General features: G+C 39.4%; 1 protein-coding gene across 3 annotated transcripts in view; it reads left to right on the plus strand.

Annotated features, from left to right (window-relative positions):
• Positions 1-20,923, plus strand: part of Nek7 (NIMA related kinase 7) — a 126,554-nt gene extending 105,631 nt beyond the window's left edge. For 2 of the 3 annotated variants that reach the window (XM_050151649.1, XM_050151651.1), the window contains exons 8-10: positions 2,644-2,738; positions 6,521-6,634; positions 18,101-20,923. In XM_050151649.1, the coding sequence (XP_050007606.1) occupies positions 2,644-2,738; positions 6,521-6,634; positions 18,101-18,211 (320 nt within the window). In that variant the 3' untranslated portion in view covers positions 18,212-20,923. The remainder of the gene's footprint in view (positions 1-2,643; positions 2,739-6,520; positions 6,635-18,100) is intronic. The other variant, XM_050151650.1, reaches the window with a different exon arrangement.
• Positions 20,924-21,179: the final 256 nt, after the last annotated feature.

Consider the following 21,179-nt stretch of genomic DNA (forward strand, 5'->3'; position numbering starts at 1 on the left):
CCATACAAACAGCTGCTGGGGAGTTTAAGGGAAGGGTTTTAGGAAATAATTATGTCTTCATTAGGTTGAAATGTTGAAAACACAGCACTGCATCCAAGCGCACTGTAAATTTTCCTAAGCGCTTAAAACCGTAAGTCTCTCTGTTCAAAAGACAGGAGACAGGATGACTCAGTTTGCCATGGGATGAAGCCGAACACCTTCGCTCCGGTCCCTCAGCGGAAGAGGTGGGTCCAGAGCAGAGGGGCACATTAGGGAGCCTGTCAGGGGGGCTGTGGAAGCGCCTTCTCGGGCCTCCGGTCGACAGTAATTATGAATTTGCCCAGTTGGGAGCAGTGCAGAATGCAAACCTGCTTCTCCTCTATGGTTATCGGAAATGTGCTGAGAAGGAGGGGGGGGGGCGGCACGCTTGGTTTTCTCATAATATATTCTCAGGCAGCCTTTGAGATGAAACACGCAGGAACAGTCGGAGGATGCTCATTGTTTAGGTGATGGAGAATCCGTGTTTAAGTTTAAACCCTCGTGCTCAGTCTGTAACTTCAGGCTGACCCCCAGCAACAGTGCTACAGAGGGCGTTCCTCTACACTAGACTATGGCCATTTAAAGCAGTTTGAACCGCCTCGTTCTCCTTTTCCTCTGCTCCCTTCACTTGTGGGCCGCCATCTGTGAGCTGGGTTGGTGTTTCCATTAAGGTGTTATGGGGGGCTGAGGCTAATCTCTGTAAAGTGTTAGCGTTTGTTCTTCCTCTCTGCTGTCGTCAATCCTTCACACTCACACCAAACCCCTAATGTATCAGCAGGCTTCCCAGAGCTCCTGGTTCAAATTACCTTTGCTTTTGGTAAACTCTGAACCTTCAAGCTTGGTGTTTTCAGCTGCCCCCTGTGGATCCCGGGAAGCCTCTCTCTGCACCCCTCCCTGCCAGTCTCTCACTTTATGTCCTGTAACCAGAAGCCTGCGAGGAGCTTGCTCATTATCCCAACTGCGCCCGCCATCCTTCCGCCAGCAGAGGAAGTGTGTGTGTGTGTGTGTGTGTGTGTGTGTGTGTGTGTGGCGCGCGTGCGCGCATCTGGCCAGTAATTGGAGTTGATTGGAGATGCGTATGCAAACTATGAGAAAGGGGTCCAAGCTCGGAAGCTGCAGACTTGCGTTGCTTTTCTACAATGATGACACCATGAAGCTAGTTGTTGTTGTTGTTTTTCTGAATAACTCCTTGTTCTTCTGGCACTACTGAAATAAGCACACTTGCCGTCCAGGTCCATGCTACAATTAACTGATTTCTCAAAGTTTTTCTTGTTTTCATATCAGAGTAGTTCAGATTTCCTCTAGAGTTTCCATCTTCTCGCACCGTATTTCATTCCCGTTCACTTCTCTAAGTGCCTTAGATCCAAGGGGCTAAGGACTGGCCATTTTCACGGAAAATGGATTCCGTTCTAGGTAGACCCGTGATGCTGCCACACTGGCACCGTTGAGTTGACACACACGGATGTGAGACTAGAACTTTATTTTGCTTGAAAACTGACTTTTGTTTGCAAGGATGGTGCTCTGATGATGGTTGTTGATGTGACTCTTAATAGTGTTTCTAACTAACGTCCCCGTTACAGTGTTGGGAATCATCTCCTTAAGCGTTATAGTAAACACCTATGGGATTTTTTGAAAAGCAATGGGAAAAACTAGAAAATGTCCTTTCTCCAGAAGAAGTGGCCTATCGTTAGTACAGGTTCCCTCTGCTAAAAAAAGATTCATGAATACCTACTGCAAACCTTGATTTTCTGTTTGGCAAAGAGCCTTAGGCTAATGATGGTGAATTAATAGCAGAGATACTTGAAATTAAAGATACTCACTTTGAAATGCACTTAAACTGTTCTTACTCTTCAAGGCATAATAGACATGCTTTCATTTTCTTAAAAATCATGTCAGCATTACGAAAATAGAGCCACAAAAGAGAAAAAAGGCATATGTGCATCTTAAGTCTCTGTAGCAGCAGGAACTCTGGTTCTTTTGCATAGGTGCTAGCGCCCTGCCCTTGGGTCATCCCAGCATCTGACCTGTGAGAGTCCCGGTATTCCCTCTACTGAGAACTAAGCACAGCTTGAGCATACGCGTTGTTCATGTTAGGAGCCAGGACTGTGTTCTCAGAGATGCTATCTTTGTGAAAGGTAGTTAAGCTCATTGTATTTATATATTATGCCTCACGGTTTTTATCTAATACTATGAAATTTAAAATATTACCATGCTCAGCTATTTGAAATAAAGAAGCCATATTGAAAACAGCAAAATCCCACATGAATCACCTGTATAACTTTTCTGGGAAAAAATTGATTTTCCTTAGTTATCCTCCTTGGATTGATCAAAGGAGACCATTATGAGTTTAGGCCACCACACTCTGTTTTTTGTAGTATAGATAAAAATGTACTTTTTTGAATAGTAAAGATGCTAACAAATTTTTGCTGTTTTCAATACTATTTCTAAGATTAATATACAATTACCAATTGTATCATTTCCCCTTCCAGTGCCTCCTTAGAACCCTTCCTATGTGCCACACCACCTCCCACCCTGCTCTCTCCCCCTTGATATCAGTGTTTAATTTCTTGTGGTACCGACATCTCCATTGTTATGGTGCTAGTTTGGTTTGGTTTGTCTTTTCAGTGGGTACACCTTACTACATGTCTCCAGAGAGAATACATGAAAACGGATACAACTTCAAGTCTGACATCTGGTCTCTTGGCTGTCTGCTCTATGAGGTAGGCACTGTTGATAATTCTATACATTGATACAGTTTCACTTACATTATATATCCAGTATTACAGTTTGCATTTGTTTTTTTTTTCCTGGATGATATTTTGTAGTCAGCTTTTATTGTGCTGAATTAATTCATTAGGCAATGACTAATTGTAATGTCCACATGTTAATTTTGTCTGATATATTTTCATTCATTGTTTGACGAAGACTTTATACTAATTTTACTATAATGCTGTTCTCACCATGTGTGTGTAGGGAGAGATAAACATGTGTGAAACTTGTCAGTGCCTTGCAGGAGACTAATGCCATGGATTTGAGACATGAAAACATTTATGTTTATCAGTATTTTGTTTCCTATTGACACAGGCAAAATGCATCTTTAAGGATGGCTTGGAAATAGTTAAGCCTTGCAGATTGTCACTTAAGCTTGGGAATTCTGTTCTTAGCACAGGAGGATGGAGTCCCATAGCATGGTTCTCTGTTTATGTAGTGATGTAGTCTTGTATCTGCAGAAAAGGGCACCTAAGTAACACAGTCTCCATCATCCTCCAGAGCAGCGACATTGACAGTAACCCAAGGTAGTGACTCCTAAGACAGAATTTTACTTGTTTGACAGGAAAATGCAGAGTCAAAGATGCTAATTAAAAATCAGTCAGCATCTGAGTAAGTTTTATTGAATTGAAGAAACACAATACCTGGAATTATTTTTTGTGTGTGTGTTTCAGGAAAGAAGTCTAAAGTTTGTGTCTGTCTGTTGGGCTCTTCTGACTGGTTACAGATTTCTAAACTTAGGGCAAGGTACCCTTCTGGTTTTGTGCTTTCTCTGATGACTGAGGACTACTCAAAGGGTTTAACGTGCTCTTATGTGCACTCACCAGTTTGGACTCTGAAATACCATGAGTCAGTGATATGGCAGAACATGGTCAGTTGTGTGTCTGTGGAATGATGAGGGACCCATGTTGCTTGTGTATCTTTGTGTCCATGGGGTGACAAGAAGTTTGACTTATTCTAAATTCTGACGATGCTTTGTGGGGAGCAATGTTGATAAGAATTGACTTGATAGTATTACTGCTGTAATATTTAAAAGTTAACCATTCCATATGTTTAAAAAAATGTTTTAACCAGGGGAGGCAGCATTAGAGTCGTTCAGGCTATATCAAAGAAATGTTTTTCCTTTAAACAACCTAAAAGTAGATAGGAAATGTGTTTCTAAAAAAGAGATTAAAGTTAGCCATGACAGTAGAAAAGCTGAGTTGACATAGTGTTAGAAGAAGTTTATTTAATTCTTGCAATCTTGTATCAAAATCGAAACAGTTATCTACATTGTACAATTGCATTTGAGAGACAGGATCTGTTTTTATGTATGCTCAACATGGCCACCAAAATGCGAGCTCTCTCTGAACATTTCCATGGCCTCAAGGTTTGCATGTTGTGCTAATTTCAAGTTCATGTGCTAATCATGTTCATGGTGGGATCCCTTTCAGTGCATTTTCTCAAATCCTTAATGCAGGAGTTGAGAACTTTTAAAAAGATTGGATCTATCATTTTTGGTAGATTATGATAGAAAAAAAAAACCTCTATTGGGTGCTACAAACAATTTTGAAAAACTAAACTACACTAAAAAATAATGGAGAAAATATTGAATATGAAGATAGATTTAGTGCAATTTACCTCTTCAAAATTGTCTATAGCACCCAATAGAGGGTGTTTTTCCCCCTATCATAATCCACCAAGAAATTACTCTTAACAAGAAGGAGTAGGAAGCCCTTTTTTAGAACGTATTTGAAACTCGGGAAATTAGACTTTCAAATATTCCCGAAACCTTTGAAAAAACTGGGAGTGCGGTTTTAATTGATATGCAACAAAGTAGACTTTACTAATTAAAATCAAGATGCTGAGCTTGGCTACATGGACCTTTACATGGAAAAGTGGGTTTTACACATTTCCTTTATTGTTCAGTGCGGCAATTGCATCCTTACAGGGTTGTAGGTTGGTGGCTTACAGTTCAAAAAAAAAGAGAGCTGCCACCAGCCCCGAAGACAGACAGTGGGCTTTCGTCCCTCAGACACCCCCAGAATACTAATGAGGAAAGTCAGACCCTGGAGGTCAGGGAGCGAGTCAATCATCCTAGCGATCGTCTCAGTGTGGAGGATCAAATTAGCCTGAAAAATTCAGCTGCTGGGAGGAGAGGGCGAGCAGCTGTCAGGGGCAGCGCCGAGATGCACTAATGAACCAGATGAATAGTGCAAAAGCTTGAAAATAAAAACAGGACAGTTGACATTTTTCATCTGTCAAAGCAGGAGATGCATGAAAATATACTATTCCTGTTTAACTCCTTAGGGGACATTCAGATTTTTTTTAACACTCTGCAGTATTGAGACAAAAGTAATATAATGAACTCCTAGCATATGGTAGAGAATGAGTGTACATTTACTTAAGGTCTTACAAAGGTGGGGAGACAGTAGCTTATATCTACGGTCTAGTTTTAAGGTGGCATATTTAACATTCGGTTTTTATCATATAGTGTCCCTGCATTTTAAATTTAAACCTTGTTTATGATGGTGAATCCTGCATTAGAAATTCCTGCTCAGTGGTGTGTGTTTAGGGCATTCAAGTCCTTATTTACTTTATGTCGTCATGGGGAACTATTCCCAAGGTTGTTGTGTGTGGGGGGGGGGTGGAGGTTTTATATAAAGTATGCGCTAGGTAAAACTGTATGTAGCTGCTTTCTAGGTGGGATTTCCAATCCTGTCCCCGCCTAGCTGAGGCTCTGAAGGAGTTAACACCCTGTCTGGAGCACACGAGACAGATGAGAGCCATTTTCAGCTTGTCCTGTCCTCACTGACGCTCTCTGAGTAGCACAGCATGGACCAGCGTGTTTCACACACACTCTGCCTGTCTAGGGAATGTACACATTGTCCTTCCAAAATCAAACTTATTAGCACATGTAGAAAAGGGTGACTGACTTTGGGGCAGCCTGGCACTCCGTGTTGTATTCTTGCGGCTGCGGCTCAGAGATTTAGAAGGTTTTTGAACAGGATGCGAACATTTTAAATTGAATTTTTAGTTTGTAACCTTGCTTACCAAGTAGTTGCTTGCGCTTTTAAATGTCAAGTTAGAACCTTGTCTTCAAATGCATTTCAATTCAGTAATATCTCTTTTAAAGTGGTCTATCCTCCAAGTTATGTTTTTCTGCATAAAAAAATCACCTTTGGATACCTTGAATTGCATCTTGGAGTTATGAATATTTTTCAGCACATTTAATGTTTCTTGAGACATTAGCAAAAGAAAGTTATATTTAAAAAGTCTCTTCTCTGTTAAGATAACTTTTCCTAAATATTATCCTATGACTGATGAATGGCATGCATTCTAGTCCCTAAGTCCTTGCTAAATTTAATGTAGTTTTATGTCAGTCTTTTGTTATATTGGACCATTGCATAGTTGCCATTCCATATGATATCTGTTTTGTCATGAGAAATGTTAGTTGTTTTTAATAGCTATGAACACACGCACAAATATCTTCCATTTCTTAGTATTGTTTTATGTTGTATGAGACATATCAGCTATTTCTCTTTAGGAATTTTAAATGTTACAAAAATAAAATTGTTTCAAAAATAAAATTAGTATTTAGCATTTAATAATAGAAAATGATAATCATCAAAATTCTTACATAATTTTATTCAAAGTATTTATAATTATTTTCTACCCCAGTGTCCTATACCTGAAGAAGTCACCTTTAAAGTTGCTTTGTAAGTACATCAGTTTCACTGTGAGTGTTTTACAGATGGCTGCATTGCAGAGTCCTTTCTATGGTGACAAAATGAATTTATACTCTCTGTGTAAGAAGATAGAGCAATGTGACTACCCGCCTCTCCCGTCAGATCACTACTCAGAGGAGGTAAGTGATCTCCAGCCCAGAGGCTCGTTCATTTTGTTAACTAAGGAATCTTCCCTCCTTCAGAATACAGATGAACGGTACAGGTGGCGGGAAGAGCACCTTTCATTGTTTCCATTCTCTCAGAGACTTGCCGTGTGATTCCCAGTGCGGAATGAAGCACAACACAGCATATGCAAGAGCCATAGGGAGTTGGCTCTCCTTATGTGGAGTCCAGCCATTGAAGGGAAAAAGGGCTGTTGTAAGTGGCGACAGGCTGAGTCCTCAGCCCCGACCTCTCAGACATGACCTCTCAGACATGAAAGCTGACTGAGGTAGAACTTCCCTCCTCACGCTTTCCCAAGTCTGAACTGTGTACCTCTCAGCCACCTGCTCTAAACTTGTCCTTTCTTACTTCTTCTCCTTGGGCAGTACCTGTCTTATCACCCCATGACTGCTTCCGCCAGATTCTCCTGGGTAAGGGTTTTAAGGTTACCATTGTAGACATGTTTGTAAAATACATTGGATAGGACTGGCAATTTTCAAAGACTTTGAGATCTGAATTCTTGCTTGCCTTGCTAATGTAGTGGAATGAGTTGTTTTGGCACTTACCCAACATCCAGCTTTTCATTAGACAGGATCTTCCATTTTTATCCTAATACATCACGATTATTTGAGGGGGTTGAGTAGGATGAGCAAACAAAGGCTCTTTGGGGACTTCTCATCTGGGACCTACCCGGAGAAGCAGTAAAAAGCATTGGACATCTCATCTCACAAGCAACAGATATTTTTGCCCCAGGAAAATGGAAAAAGGAGCAAAGGAAAGATATAGAACAGTTATGGTGTTCCCTTATTAAGTAATCTTGGCATACTTTCTATTGTAAAATGAATAGCATCTGGTCTTAGTGTTGGACAAGGAAATTTAAGTCCATATAGCTTGAATAATAAACATCTAAAGATTTTTGTTAACTGTATGTGGGTCATGTGTGTTCCTAGGATATAATCAGTACACACTCATCTATCTAATAGTTTTGATACTGATAGCGAATGATGCCTCCATGTTTGCCTCATGCCACTGTATTTAGATAATTAGAATCTGCTCTCCGGAAGCAATGATGATAATGCTCTTATGTTAGCCATCTTTAATTACTATTTTGGGTATGGAATATAAATACGGCATTTCACAAACCCAACTTCAGAACCGTAGGCCTCGAAATACAGTAGAGTGTGAACAATAATGCAAAACGCTGGCGAGGATGTCAGGGGCCTTTCTTTGTTGTGTCATTCACGCTGTCTTCTTCTTTCCGAAGCCCATGAATATTTCACATATCTGCATCCTCATCCCCTATTCTTCTTGACTAATTTTCAGACTGTCTGAATTTGCATTTCACATGGTAGCTGATTAGGAGATGCCGAGTGCAGCAGCGAAGCCTCAGCAGGCGGTTACCATGGTGACCTTCAGCAGGATTTTAATGATGATACCACTAGTGGTTCGTTGAAGTCGGCCTGCCTGCAGGGCTACTTCACTGCAGCTAAGTGTGAAGTTGGATATGCGGCTTCTCAGCCAAGGGGCAAATATCAAAGTCTGGCCCAGATAGAAGGTCTTCAAGTTGGGAAAGGAAAATAGATTCCACTTTTTACTTCACTCTGTATAGTTACCATTTCCAAAAAGGGCAAGAAAGCAAAACATGCTATATGGTGCATCTTCCCAAAGAGACACGGCAGTTGCTGGCATTGGCGAAGTCTCTTGTTATGCCCCGATGAAACGAGAGGCTGCGGAAAATAATTCTGAAGAAACAAATTTGAAAAGCATGCAGTGTATTTTAACAAATGGTGTTTTAGTCTGATGGAAACATGAAGAGTTCTCTAAGACTTTGAAATGCTGGTGGTGTTAATAAATATTTGCCCTTTCTAATTAGGAACGCAGTTTGTATATAAACAGATTCCTCCATATCTGTGGTAGCAGCAGAATCCCACACAACTTTCATGCTTCCATAATGATATTAGTGATGTCTCCGTGCTTAGGATCAAGGCTCTTTAATAGTTTAAAAACCCAAATTGGTATTTGCAAAGTTAGCAGAGAATGGGGACCAATGTGAAGGTAGATGTCAACTTTAGCACTGAATTTGTATGAAAGACTACATCACCGTGTCTTTTAATAGTTAAAATAGTAGATTTCTGTAAGTGAAAAAAAAATAATAAAATAGTAGATTTCTGTAAGTGAAAAATAAAAAAGCAAAATAATAATAATAACCTTCTGAGTATGTTCAGAGCTTTCTAGACTTAGTTAGGTACTAATATTTTATTAAGCTTCCTGCCCACAGAAGATTTAAAAAGGGACACTTCATAGCACGTTATTTGTCAGCCTGCCTCAGCAATTGGAGTTGTAAGGAAAATAACCAGATTTCTAAATTTTTAAGTTAAAAAAAAAAACTCAGGAGCTTTAAAAAGAATGGGAATTTTGCCCATGATAATCTCCTACAAGAAAGTTACAGTTTAACATTAAAAACCAAATCAATATGCTTTGGAAATCTTAGTATGAACATCATATCTTTTCTTTTAAAATATGGTATGTATACATATAATGTAGGTTCTAGATTGAAATATTCCAGCTATACCTGGAGGCTCTTGTATATTATAGCCCTTGTTTCTGATGACTTTGTTTTGTATATATTTGGTATTCCTTATTTTTTTATTTTTTCCTGTGTCAACCTTATCTGTGTGTGAATAGAGAATTACAATCCTTAAAAACTGGGGCTGAAAAGAGCTGCCTTCCCTTCAATAGCTCTCTGTGTAGATTGTCTAGTGGGTGATGACAAAGCCAGGCCTTCTTGGGGATTTGCTGTTTATCAGGAACCATAAGCCAACCGCCTGTGCAGTCTGCCTGCCTTTAGAACTTAATGGTCCTGGACACATCTTTTTTCCCCTCACTTTGAGTGTGTGTGCTGCTAGAAGGTCCATGAATTTTTATGTTTTTAAAGGTGCCGCTTCCCCTTTTCCAACTGCCCTCTTCTCTCTATGTTTCCCTAACTCTTCTCTCCCTGCACCTGCCCCTGGTGGTCGTATCTCATGACAGCTGTTCCTTGGAATATGCACCTTCCCCTCTACAAGGTCAAGCATCTCCCGCAACTCTGCTCTTGTCCACATTTCTAGGACCTGATGAATTTTAAAACTTGGGTGATGGACTGGCTGAGGAAGTAAAGGAGTTGGTATAAAAAAGAGGAAATTTCTAGTGTTATGTGAGTCATTTAATAATGTAAATGCTTAGATATGATTGAACCAGACTTCATGTCCCCCCTCCAAAGAACAAGAGGGTTTAGATCATAAAGGCTATAATGGTTGAAGGAGGGGAAACATGACATCCAACTACAGACATCAGTTGACTAGAAAGAGGAGGGGGGGCTATGACTATCTGTACAAAAGTCACATTCTGTTGAAAAACACTAGTCTAGCTACTGACCTTTTTTTGGTCCATACTGACCAAATCAAGAAATATTCCATGTTTCCACTACTTAAGGAGAGAGAAAGAATGGGAGGAGAGAGAAAGAGACATCACTGTGATCATCTTCATTCCTTAGAGAAGTAGACAGAGATGTAGTCCTCAGTAAATATGTCTGCAGCCCTTCAGTGCTGCCTTAATCCCAGCTTTGATCCTTGCTTCTATTTCTTCTCATGTTTGAGTTCTAAATGTAAACCTTGCTCCATAATAGGAATACTTGTTTGTGTCTCTTTTTATAACACAGTCCTTTGGTCCTTTCATGATATGCCCTCCTGCCCGTGAACATGAATTTTACATCTTTGTGTGTGGTGGTGAATTGTTTATATGTTCTCATCAACCAGCCATTATTTTCAGAGAGCACAGTCAGATGAACTGGAAAAAAATGAAAAGCATAGATCATCCAAGGACAAGGAAAATGCCAAGTCTCTTGGGAAACCTGAAGAGTACCTGTATGAGCTGTCTCTAATCCCCAGCTTCTCAGAGCGAGTCTTCTGCATCCTGTTCCAGTCAACATTTTTAGAGAGCATTTGTTCAATTTGTTGTAAACTGGAATTGCTACAGAAACTGTGTGAGACATTAAAAAATGGACCAAGTCCTGGGTTTGGTTCTAGCCTTTGGGAACTACATGAATGCTGGAAACAAGACTCAAGGACAGGCAGATGGTTCTGGACTAGACATTCTGCCAAAGCTAAAGGCTGTCAAAAGCAGCGGTTTCTCTGTGCAGTCCTGGCTGTCGTGGAACTGGTTCTGTAGTTCAGGCTGGCCTCAAGAGTTCCACCTGCTTCTCCCTTCCAAATGCTGGGATTAAACACGTGCATCACTACTGCCCCCCCCAAAAAAAAAAAGAGGAAATTTAAAAAAACAAAACGTATGGCCTAGTCAATGGTGACTGAATCAGAGAAACTTCTCAAAAGAATTGCCTAGTGAGGCACGAGATCAGCCAAAGGCATGCCGGGAGATGTGGTAGCTCTCTGTCAATGAAACTCTTCCCGTCGGGCTTTCTTCTCATTCTTTTGTACAAGCATTATGAACTGTGAAACATCTGGGACATTGACTAGGAAATGACATATAGTTGGTCCCAGTACTTAATTTCTTGAAGAGACACCAGAATGGTCATCAGAATTATATATTTGTTCTGTCAATCATCTCTTTAGATTCAACAGGAAAAAAAAATGCCTGAAAATCCAGATAGGAGAGTTCTAAAAAGTCAAAAAGGACTTGCAGATGAAATGAGGATAGGGTAATCTTTGTTCTAGGAAATAGCAAAGCAATAATAGATCGAAAACTTGAAAAGAGTGCTTTGAGAAAAAAATAAAAAAGCACCTATAAACCCTTGGAAAGATGGTTAGTATTCTTTTAATAAAGTTGACTGTGTTATTAGAACAGTAGAGCTGAATTGATTGCTATGTCCGATGTTGCTTAGTCATTTGGTTTGGGGGTAACACCAGGCTTTGAGCTGAGGGCCCTGTGCCTGCTAGGTAAAGAATCTCGCTAAGTTGTGTGGGCTGAGTTTAAAATTACACTGTAACCCTGGGTACCTTTGACCTGGTGATTCAAGTAGCTGAGATTATGGGCCTGGGCTACCAGGCCCAGGTCAGTAATTTTAAACGCATCATGTATAAATAAAATAGAAAATGTATTTTCTAGTTATATTTTGGAAAACTCACTAGCTTCTTAAATAGTCCCTGTCATTTTATGTTAAATGTTAGTCAGTTTTATAGTTCAACATTTAGATCCGTTTGCTGTATCGAAAGCAGTTTATTGGAACTACATCTCATAAAACTATCCTTAGAGATGCGGGCCTGAGGGTCATTTCGGTTCAAAGCTGGTGGAAAGTGAGCTAAAACTCTTACCTCACCTCGGGCCTGCTTTGCTCTCACCCTGTCTGGTTATTTTCACCGTCGAAGCAGGACAGTGTGCCTCCTTTGCGTTTGTTCTCTTCTGGCAAGTGAGAGAAGCAATTGCAGGAGAGCAGGACGGTGTGTTTGCCCCGTCCCTCCTCTCTGGCCTTCCTGGGTTGGCACAGCACTGCGGCCTGGTGCTTCACTCACAAGTTAAGGACTGGCAGGAATGACCTCTTTTTATTCTTCTTGGGACATCTACACGCAAATAAACAGAAGTGGCAAATAAATAGAATGCACACATGAACTCACACGCCAAAATAGCCATTTTTTTTCAAAGTTTTTAAAATACAAGAGTATTTATTCTTCCTATGATACATAATCAACTGTCGTAATATTTTAATTAAATTAAACTGATTTCATGAATTTTATAGGTTATTGGAGAACATGATACGTTGTTAGGGCTTTGGTAAAACTAATGTTGCATTTTCAACTTACAGAATCACCCTTCTACCAATATTTTGTTAAAGAACCTAAGGCACAGGCTTTGTCCCAGCTTACATAGCATCAGGTAGGCTTGGTGTGTTGAGAGCACTGGTTGACTTGAGTTGGGTGAGGAAGGCTCCCCGCCTCCCCTGCTTGTGCTGCAGTGAGCTCACAGCCCCAGCAACTGCTCAGGTGTTCACCACAGGCAGCTCCTGAGCTCTGTAGACTTCTCCATTTTACACCCTTTCACTTGCCACCCGCTCTGAAATTCCCTGACTGTATGTATCATGTCAGAGAGCACACTTGCCCATCTGGCTTATGGCCATGCAGCAGAGGAATGGAGGAGTAAGGGTACTCTGTGGACAGTAGCAATCATCCGAGTCTGTAAATGTTCCTACACCAGTGATCAGCTGGGTTACTTCCTCTGTGCCCCGCCGTCTGCTTCCCACGTGCGCACAAAGGAGAGACCATAAATACAGATCATAGAGAGAAGGGATTTATAAGTTAACATTTACAAAGAATCCTTAGTTTTCAAGACTTGCTTTTATGTAACTAAGAGAAAAAGATGGAAGTGTCAGGTAGGCTGTTTCTAGACTTTTTGAAGTTAATGGATGTTTATAAATAATATAAAACATTTATTTTCTTTAGTTTCTCAATTGCTAATAGGATTTTTTTAAGGAATTTCTTAGGCTTGATACTGAAAATTAGCCAGGGTTATTTAAATTGTCGCTGGCAAGTTTTTTCCTAATAAATCCTTACAATAACAGCGAAATGAACGGCTTTAAAATATGTGGTACACACACTGTTTTAAGGAGCATTTATTCAAGTGTTTTCACAATCTTTAGAATTATGTAGTCATATTCTAAACAAGACAAAAATATTTACTATAGAGTGTATAGATATTGGATGTGATATCAGCGTTATGTAATTATTTAAATTGTCACCTAGTGTTATCTCAGAGACTGGGAGCATTGATTTTCCTTCTTAAACACTGTTTTAGTGAATTGCATATTCCTCTCACTGCACTGTTTAGCCACTGCGCTAAAGGTTGCTGTGGAAGAGGAGTTCTTTAGGCTTTTTTTGATTAAACATGTAGATCTCTTTAAGCGGGCCCTTTGTTCACCTGTGCTACTGAAGTGACACTAGAGAATTGTTCCTTGCAGACACGGATCCAAAACGGCGCCCTATATTTCGCATACCCTGTGGGAACCTCTAAAACCATGTAACTTTCTGTAAGACTTTGTTTCCACAGACGCTGAATGGTATCTGATTGCGAAATGCAGACATTACCTCTGTGTAAGACGGCTTTCCTTTTTCTCCACCCCTAAGTCAATCATTAGTGACACTTTGGTGTCCATGCTGGATATGCCTAATCATTTTGTATAAATACCTAAAGCTCCAAATACGGTGGCTGTAATGTATTACAGCAACATTGGGGTGCTAAAATGTGTCCTTGGATAGATGGAAATTGGGCATATCTAGGAGGCTGATATAGCATAATTGGTCTCAGAGGGATTAAGATAGGGCTGATAAAGAAACAGTACCAATAGAATTAGTCTTTATTATCCTATTGAGAATAGCGGTGGTGACCTAAAGCTATAATACACAAAGAGCCTGACTGTTATTACCCCTACGAGGCTGAACTTGAACTGTAATTGGGTTAGCACCCTGAGAACAATGACTTTTGACATTCTCTTTAATATTTCTGGTTTTAGGCTGCATGCTTTGATATTCTTTGGAAATACATAGATCAAAATATATTAATGGTTTATCTACTAAATTTGAAAACTACGTTAATTTTATAATTCTTTATAAATATTATATTGAAATCACTTTATTAGCTTTTAATATCTCTGAAGCATAAGAAAAGACTCTTAAGTGGTCACACCTTTTTGGCGTTTTATATTAAAAGCTTTAACATACAGATCTTTTTAAAAAGATATAAAACATGAGAAATAAACTATGATTTAAAAAAGAGTATCTTTTGGTTCACATTAGCTGTCCTTGCTGTTGTCAGTGTTATACTTTAGATACTGATAGGTGAAAACTGGATAGCTCTCTGCTTCAGCAAACACATTTTTATGCAAATGAATACCTAGTGGTCTTAGAAATTAAAACTTAACATAAAACAATAGAGATAGCAAACGTGACTTCATTGTCTTGACGTTTTCCTTTAACATGGTTAAAAACATAGCAGCTACTGTCATTGCAAAATACTGGCTAGTTGTTAAAAAGAATTTCAAAATAACTTGCTTTCTTTCAGAGGGCTAGAGAAACATTTTAAAAAGAAAATACTAGGGGAGCCAGCCTTTAGTCTCAGAACTCAGGTGGCAGAGGTAGGAAAATTGCTGCAAGCTAGTGGACAGCCAGAACTATGTAGGAAAATCTTTTCTTCACACACACACACACACACACACACACACACACACACACACACACACACACACACCGAAGATTGAGGTCTTGAATATAATTATCTTATTTTGATGTTTCACGTCTGACTCTATTTGGTGTCACTTCTTTTTATGGAGGCATTGTATAAGGTCTTCTGTACCCCTTTCACCGGAGACCTTATTTCTAATGAGCCCTTATATGAGGGTTTCATCCCAGTCTCCCCAGTACTGAGAATCAAAGGTCTTATGCCTGTTAGGCAAGTGCTCTCCAGCCCACTGTGTTTAAATTTAGAATCTAATGATAAAATTGCTCTGAATTGAAATCCACGTTCCTTTTGGGAGGGAGTTACTGCCAGTTTCATGGATGGGTTATTTATTTAAAAAAAAAAAGCACTGAAATTGTAATTCAAGCTGTCATGCTAGGTCAATAATATTCAACTGAACATGTTTGTGTCAACACTTAAGATTGTCTTCAGGATAAAGTGACTCTGATTTTCTCTACAAAATGCTTTACACAATGGACTGGTTTCTGTTTTGATCCAAATTGTCCTATGAACTGTGAATGCAGGGGGGCCATTAATGTTAGAGCCTCATTGTGCTGCCTAGTTTTATATCAGCTTGATACAAGCTAGAGTCATCTGAAAGAGGGAACCTCAATAGAGAAAATGCCTCCCAATCTGGCTGTAGGGCACTTTCTTAACTAGTGATTGATGGGGGAAGGCCCAGTCCATTATCGGCTGGGCCATCCCTGGGCTGGTGGTCCTCGGTGTTCTATAAGAAAGCAGGCTGAGCAAGCCACGAGGAGCAAACCAGTAAGCAGCATCCCTCCATGGGCTCTGCTCCATCAGCTCCTGCCACCAAGTTCCTGCACTATTTCACTTCCTGGCCTGGCTTCAGTCAAGGGCTACAATGTGGAAGAGTAAGCCAAATGAACCATTTCTTCCCCAACTTGCTTTGGTCAAAGGGTTTTCATTGCTGTGATGAAACACCAACTTGTAATCGCTGTTCTTGCTAACTGTCTTCTGAGAACAGCCGACAGTCTGCCTGTCACTATCTAAAAGGCCATCCCACCCTTGCTCAGAGGTAGTCGTGGAGAAACCTGTAGACCAAGTTAGAATTTTTCTATGACAGCAAGAGTTCTTAAAAGCCTGTGCCTGAAATGAGGGTGTTTCAATTCAAATCTACATCCTGCCTTTATGAGTTTGGACCATTGCTGCTTTGCAAAATGGCACCACATTGGTAGTTGTCCTATAGCATGGTTAGGAAGATTTGAGTTTGTTAAACCATACAAAAATACATAGCAAAATACACTTATACCATTTCATTCATAAGTATATTGAGGCCTGAGAATTCCATATTTTACATATCTGTCAGTGACAATTCTGTCAGTGAGTCCACTGGCAAAAAATCTCTTTATGGCAGTTTTCTTAACTGGTGGATATTGAACATACAAAAGGGGAGGGAAAAGCAAATACTTTGTTCTTCATTGTCTTCGTCTACGGTGGCCTCTGGAGTCCTCCAGGCTGTCCCTGTATGGCTGACATCTAGACAGTGGAGTGCTCCGGTTAAGTGCCGTCGCCTTCCTTCAGCTGTGCTTATGTTCTGTTCCTCCTCTAATTTTGGCTGATTCTCTTCGTGGTGTAAGGGCTGGCCATTGGTTGTTTATTGGTTATAAAGTGCACCCTGTTCTGAAGTTCTCGGCCGGACAGGTGGTTTCTGAACTAGCTTGTTCAGCGTGGCAGTGTTAAAAAGGAAATTTTTATTCTGCCCACTGACATTTTGGTTGAATATGATGAGTTTTTGTAACCTCGTTACCATTTCCTATCACCTTTTCTGTTTCCTTTCTCATTCTTATTTTTTGACAGCTTGGTAACCTTATAGGACACGCTGTCTTTTTTAACATGAGAATCATCATCTAAGGGCTTTTCCTACACTTTTTGCATTGTACATAACTGGGTACATTTGACTTATATGTTGCCAAATTATTTAATCACTTTCAATACCACTCCATGTTCTTTTAAAAGGAATATAAGTTGATATTTTCACACCTTTTCAAGGGATATATATAACAAATTCCACATCCAGCATTGTGATTTCCAAATATGGCCGAAGCTAAATCACTGTATTTTTTTCTGATAACATTGGCTAATTAAGGACTGGAAATGGGTCAGCATTTCTGATGATCAGCTCTAGTCTCACTATTTAATAGGTAGAGAAATAAACTTGCAGAGGCAGAGTACAGGGCGCAAGGCTCCTTCAGCAAGGCTGCTTGCCACCTCCCTCCCTTGCCTCCTTCACATTGCCTGACCCCACATCTGCCAGTTCCTGCCCAGCCAGTCTCCTCATAACGTTTCCCTGGCTTTAGCCTTCTCTTAACAGTACCGACAAGTTCGGCCCACAGAGCTTATCAGTATCTCTGCCTTAAAGGACATGAAGAAAGTCAAGGATTTAATGGCTCACTAAGTGCTTGCTAATATGCATGCCAGAAAGTTTTCGACATATCTGAATTACTCCTAAAGACAAAAGGTACAAGGCAAAAAGGTCCAAGTACGAAGATGCTGTATGCTATTACTGAGTATGAAGATGCTGTATGCTATTTCTGAGTACAAAGAAGCTGTATGCTGTTAGAGAGTATGAAGATGCTGTGTGCAATTTCTGAGTATGAAGATGCTGTATGCTGTTACTGAGTATTAAGATGTTGTATGCTATTACTGAGTACAAAGATGCTGTGTGCTGTTACTGAGTACAAAGATGCTGTGTGCTGTTACTGAGTACAAAGATGCTGTGTGCTCTTACAAGTAGACACCTAATTTGCCAAACAAAGGTCATTGGAATTGAATAAAATCCAATATTCTAATTAATAGATCTTGAAAGGAAGGTATCTTAACTTATGGGGATTTCTTCCCCTGGTATATAGACAGATCTCAAGCCTCTCCTTTATAAAGTGGGAACATTTAAATTCTACTTCAGAGTTCAGAATTGGAGTCATATTTATACTTTACCTTGCTTATGATTTATATGTTAGAAAATAAACTAAGACTACTAAAGTACATATTTTATACAAAATAATTCATTATAAGTGTATCTAACACACACATATTCTCATCTCCTTTTATGAAACCATAGGTTTGCTAAAACTAATATATTAACTTTTAGATCAGGTACTTGTGTACATACCTACAGTTAATTTAGAAGCTCTCTAGAGAACTATTCAGAATTGCTTTATTCAAAATTAAGGCGGCTGATTTTAAGTTTTGTTTTGTCTCTTCAGCTACGACAGCTAGTTAATATCTGCATCAACCCAGACCCGGAGAAGCGACCAGACATCACATACGTGTATGATGTAGCAAAGAGGATGCATGCATGTACCGCGAGCAGCTAAACTGCAGAATCATGAAGAAGGCAACCAGAATAACTTAAAAGTATTTTTTTGTGCAAATCATACCTCCCTGTTTTTGTCTGGGTGTTACGATTAATATGTCAGAGCTCATGTGCTTTCAGTCCTTAACCAGTTTTCAAGTAAGCTTTTTTTTTCTACCAGGCTCGATCTCCTCGCAAATCCACAAGACTTTGGGATACTCAGATTTCATTAAGAGAGCAAGTACAAGAGTTTTTAAATTACTTAAGGTTTGAGGATCGTTTGAAGTTTTTTGCTGAGAAATTGTGTTTGTAGATCGCTACTGCCAAACGGTGAATAAACATGTTGGCACACATCAGGAATGCAGGACCTGAGGAAAAGACCCGGGCGTTGACTTGTTTGCTTTAAGTCGCTATGGACATTGCAGTGGACACAATTGTGAACTTAGGTGATTTTTTTTTTAACTTTGAAGTATGTGCTTTAGTTCTTAGCATTATAGTTTTAAAATATAATTATGATAAATGCAGACAAACTATTTGATAAACATAAAATTCTTAGTTTATACGTTAAAATGCAACTATTAAATGTGAAAAGGTAGGGATAAAATGTGAGTCAGACACTGAAAGTTTTGTGTTTTTTAATGCCTTTGAAAGCCTCTGCATTTAAATGCTATAAATAAATCCATTTTAAAAGCGGTTAAGGATTTGTTTGGCTGGTGTGAGAGTCATTTTTAAAGTTGCACATTGCCCAAGGCTTTGTGTATTTTTATTGTACATTTGAAGAATATTCTTGGAATAATCGTGCAGTAACTATAATTCAATTTCTTTATAAATCTAAATACATTTAACTCATAACTGTACACTGTAATGTAAACATATGTTCTTATTCATAGATTGTATTGAAGTTTTGATCAATTCCCTCCAGAATTTTTTTTTATTCTTTGAGTTATTTATATTGTATGTGCATTTTATCCATTAATGTTTCAGATTTTCTGAGAACATAATTAATTTCCTTTTTAAACGTTATTTGGTATGCCAACACTTTTCTTAGATTTAAATTTTTTTTAAACTTTTGGGCCACTCTGTTTGCATGCGCTTTTATCTTGTCAGGAAGAACGATGTGTGTTACAATGTGCCTATGAATGTTGACAGTTCTGAGTCATTGGACAAGGATATAATTTTAGAATATGTTTAAGGACATGAAGACTGGCCCTTACTGCAGACAGAAGTGTTAGGAGAGTAACATTTCAGTGGAGAGGCTTTGGCACCAAGTACTGTATTTGTGCATGAGGATGACTGACATGGAAAAGCTTCTTGTAGTTGAGGAAATGGAGAGTTGCTTAGGAAACCCTGTTGGAGAGGTTAGGAAACCCTGCTGCGGAGGCTCGTTTCCCTGAACATCTTCATCCTTCTACCAACCAGTTTCCTCAGAAAATGTGAGTGGTAGTGGCTGGTGGCAGAGTGCTGTGTGTGCGGTGCTGGAACCTTGGGAAGGGTAGCCTGCCAGGATGGCAGCCCCTGTCAGGGAGCGCGTATTTTGGCAGAACGTTTTTTGGTTTTGTTTTCTCACATAGTGTTGTTCCTGTCGTTATTTTCAAGTGAATAATGTCTGTTTTCTCATTTTAATTGGCTAGGTATTCTATCTTCAGGGTAATTTCATCTTGAGTTTGACAAAGGAAACTTGGATGGTCTTTGTCATGAAGCCTGAATTGGGTGCATCCCAGATCATAGTGGCTCATAGCATTTACACTGGGCTTCGAATAGAAATGTGCCCAGATGTGTGAGGAAGGCTACTTCTGCTGACCATTTGTGCTTGTCCGTTGTAATGTTACAGGAGGGAGAGAGATGAGACATCCCCTGCTGACAACAGTGGTTCTCTTACAGACCTTCAGAGTACAAGGCTATAAACTCATTAGCTTCGCCCCTCGTAGTGACTTTGCTTTATGAATTTGTCTCCTAAAAAGAGCTGTAGAGTCTAATTGTTACGGATGCCCATTATAATTTTTTACAAGAGGAAACCTTCCTTCAAATATTTTTTTTAAATCCAAGTGTTCATATTTCCCCCCAAAGAAACCATTGTGTAAAGCCAAATTCAGTGGATGTTTGCAAACAGTTGTGGAATTGATTAGAAGTTCTAGTTTTAACAATTCACCTGTAAAATATTCTCTTTCTGTTTATGAGTAAATTTTATATTAAGTTAAATATTGGAACTGATTTGAGTAGCAAGTCAAAATAAAAGGTACAGCTGATTCTAAACCTCACTGGTACCAGTTACCCAGAGGAGAGTGTGCAGTAACTTTGGTTGGTGCACTGAGGTGTGGGGTGAATGAAGGGCACCCCCATCTGCAGTGTTCAACAGTGTGCAATGATTGTGAATTTAGCAAGATGTCCTGAGGCATGAGTGCTTTACTGTTCTCTAGAGTGTCCATTACAAAACACCTTTCTTGTATCCGTATACTTCAGGTGTTGCTCTGAACTTTTCCTGTATTTATTATAACCAAAATGCTGTTATTCACATGACATGTTTATTCTTTTAAATTGAATGTATTGTTCATAACCCACAAATGCTCGTATTCTTTGCCTCCTATCTCCATAGTACTGTAATATGAACTTCTTTTGTGAAATACTTTTTATTTTGTTATGCTTTAAATACACATGCAAAAGGGTTCTGTTATTAGCTTCAAAAGTGTACAATATCTTAATATAAATATAGAAAAATAAAAGATGAGTACTGTAAGTCTGAGTATCTGTAATTCCCTCTCTCTCTTACCTCAATATTTCAAGTTTTAAGTGGTGCTGAACCTACAGAAACAGCTCTTATGCTTTTCCAGAACTTTGCCATTTTGAAGAAGCTTAAAACCTGAGACTCGAGGGCTGGAGAGATGGCTCAGAGGTTAAGAGCATTGCCTGCTCTTCCAAAGGTCCTGAGTTCAATTCCCAGCAACCACATGGTGGCTCACAACCATCTGTAATAAGGTCTGGTGCCCTCTTCT

This window comes from Alexandromys fortis, unplaced genomic scaffold (assembly GCF_014885135.2).
Source record: "Alexandromys fortis isolate MF-2015 unplaced genomic scaffold, M_Fortis_MF-2015_v1.1 scaffold_71, whole genome shotgun sequence".
Classification (NCBI taxonomy): Eukaryota; Metazoa; Chordata; class Mammalia; order Rodentia; family Cricetidae; genus Alexandromys; species Alexandromys fortis.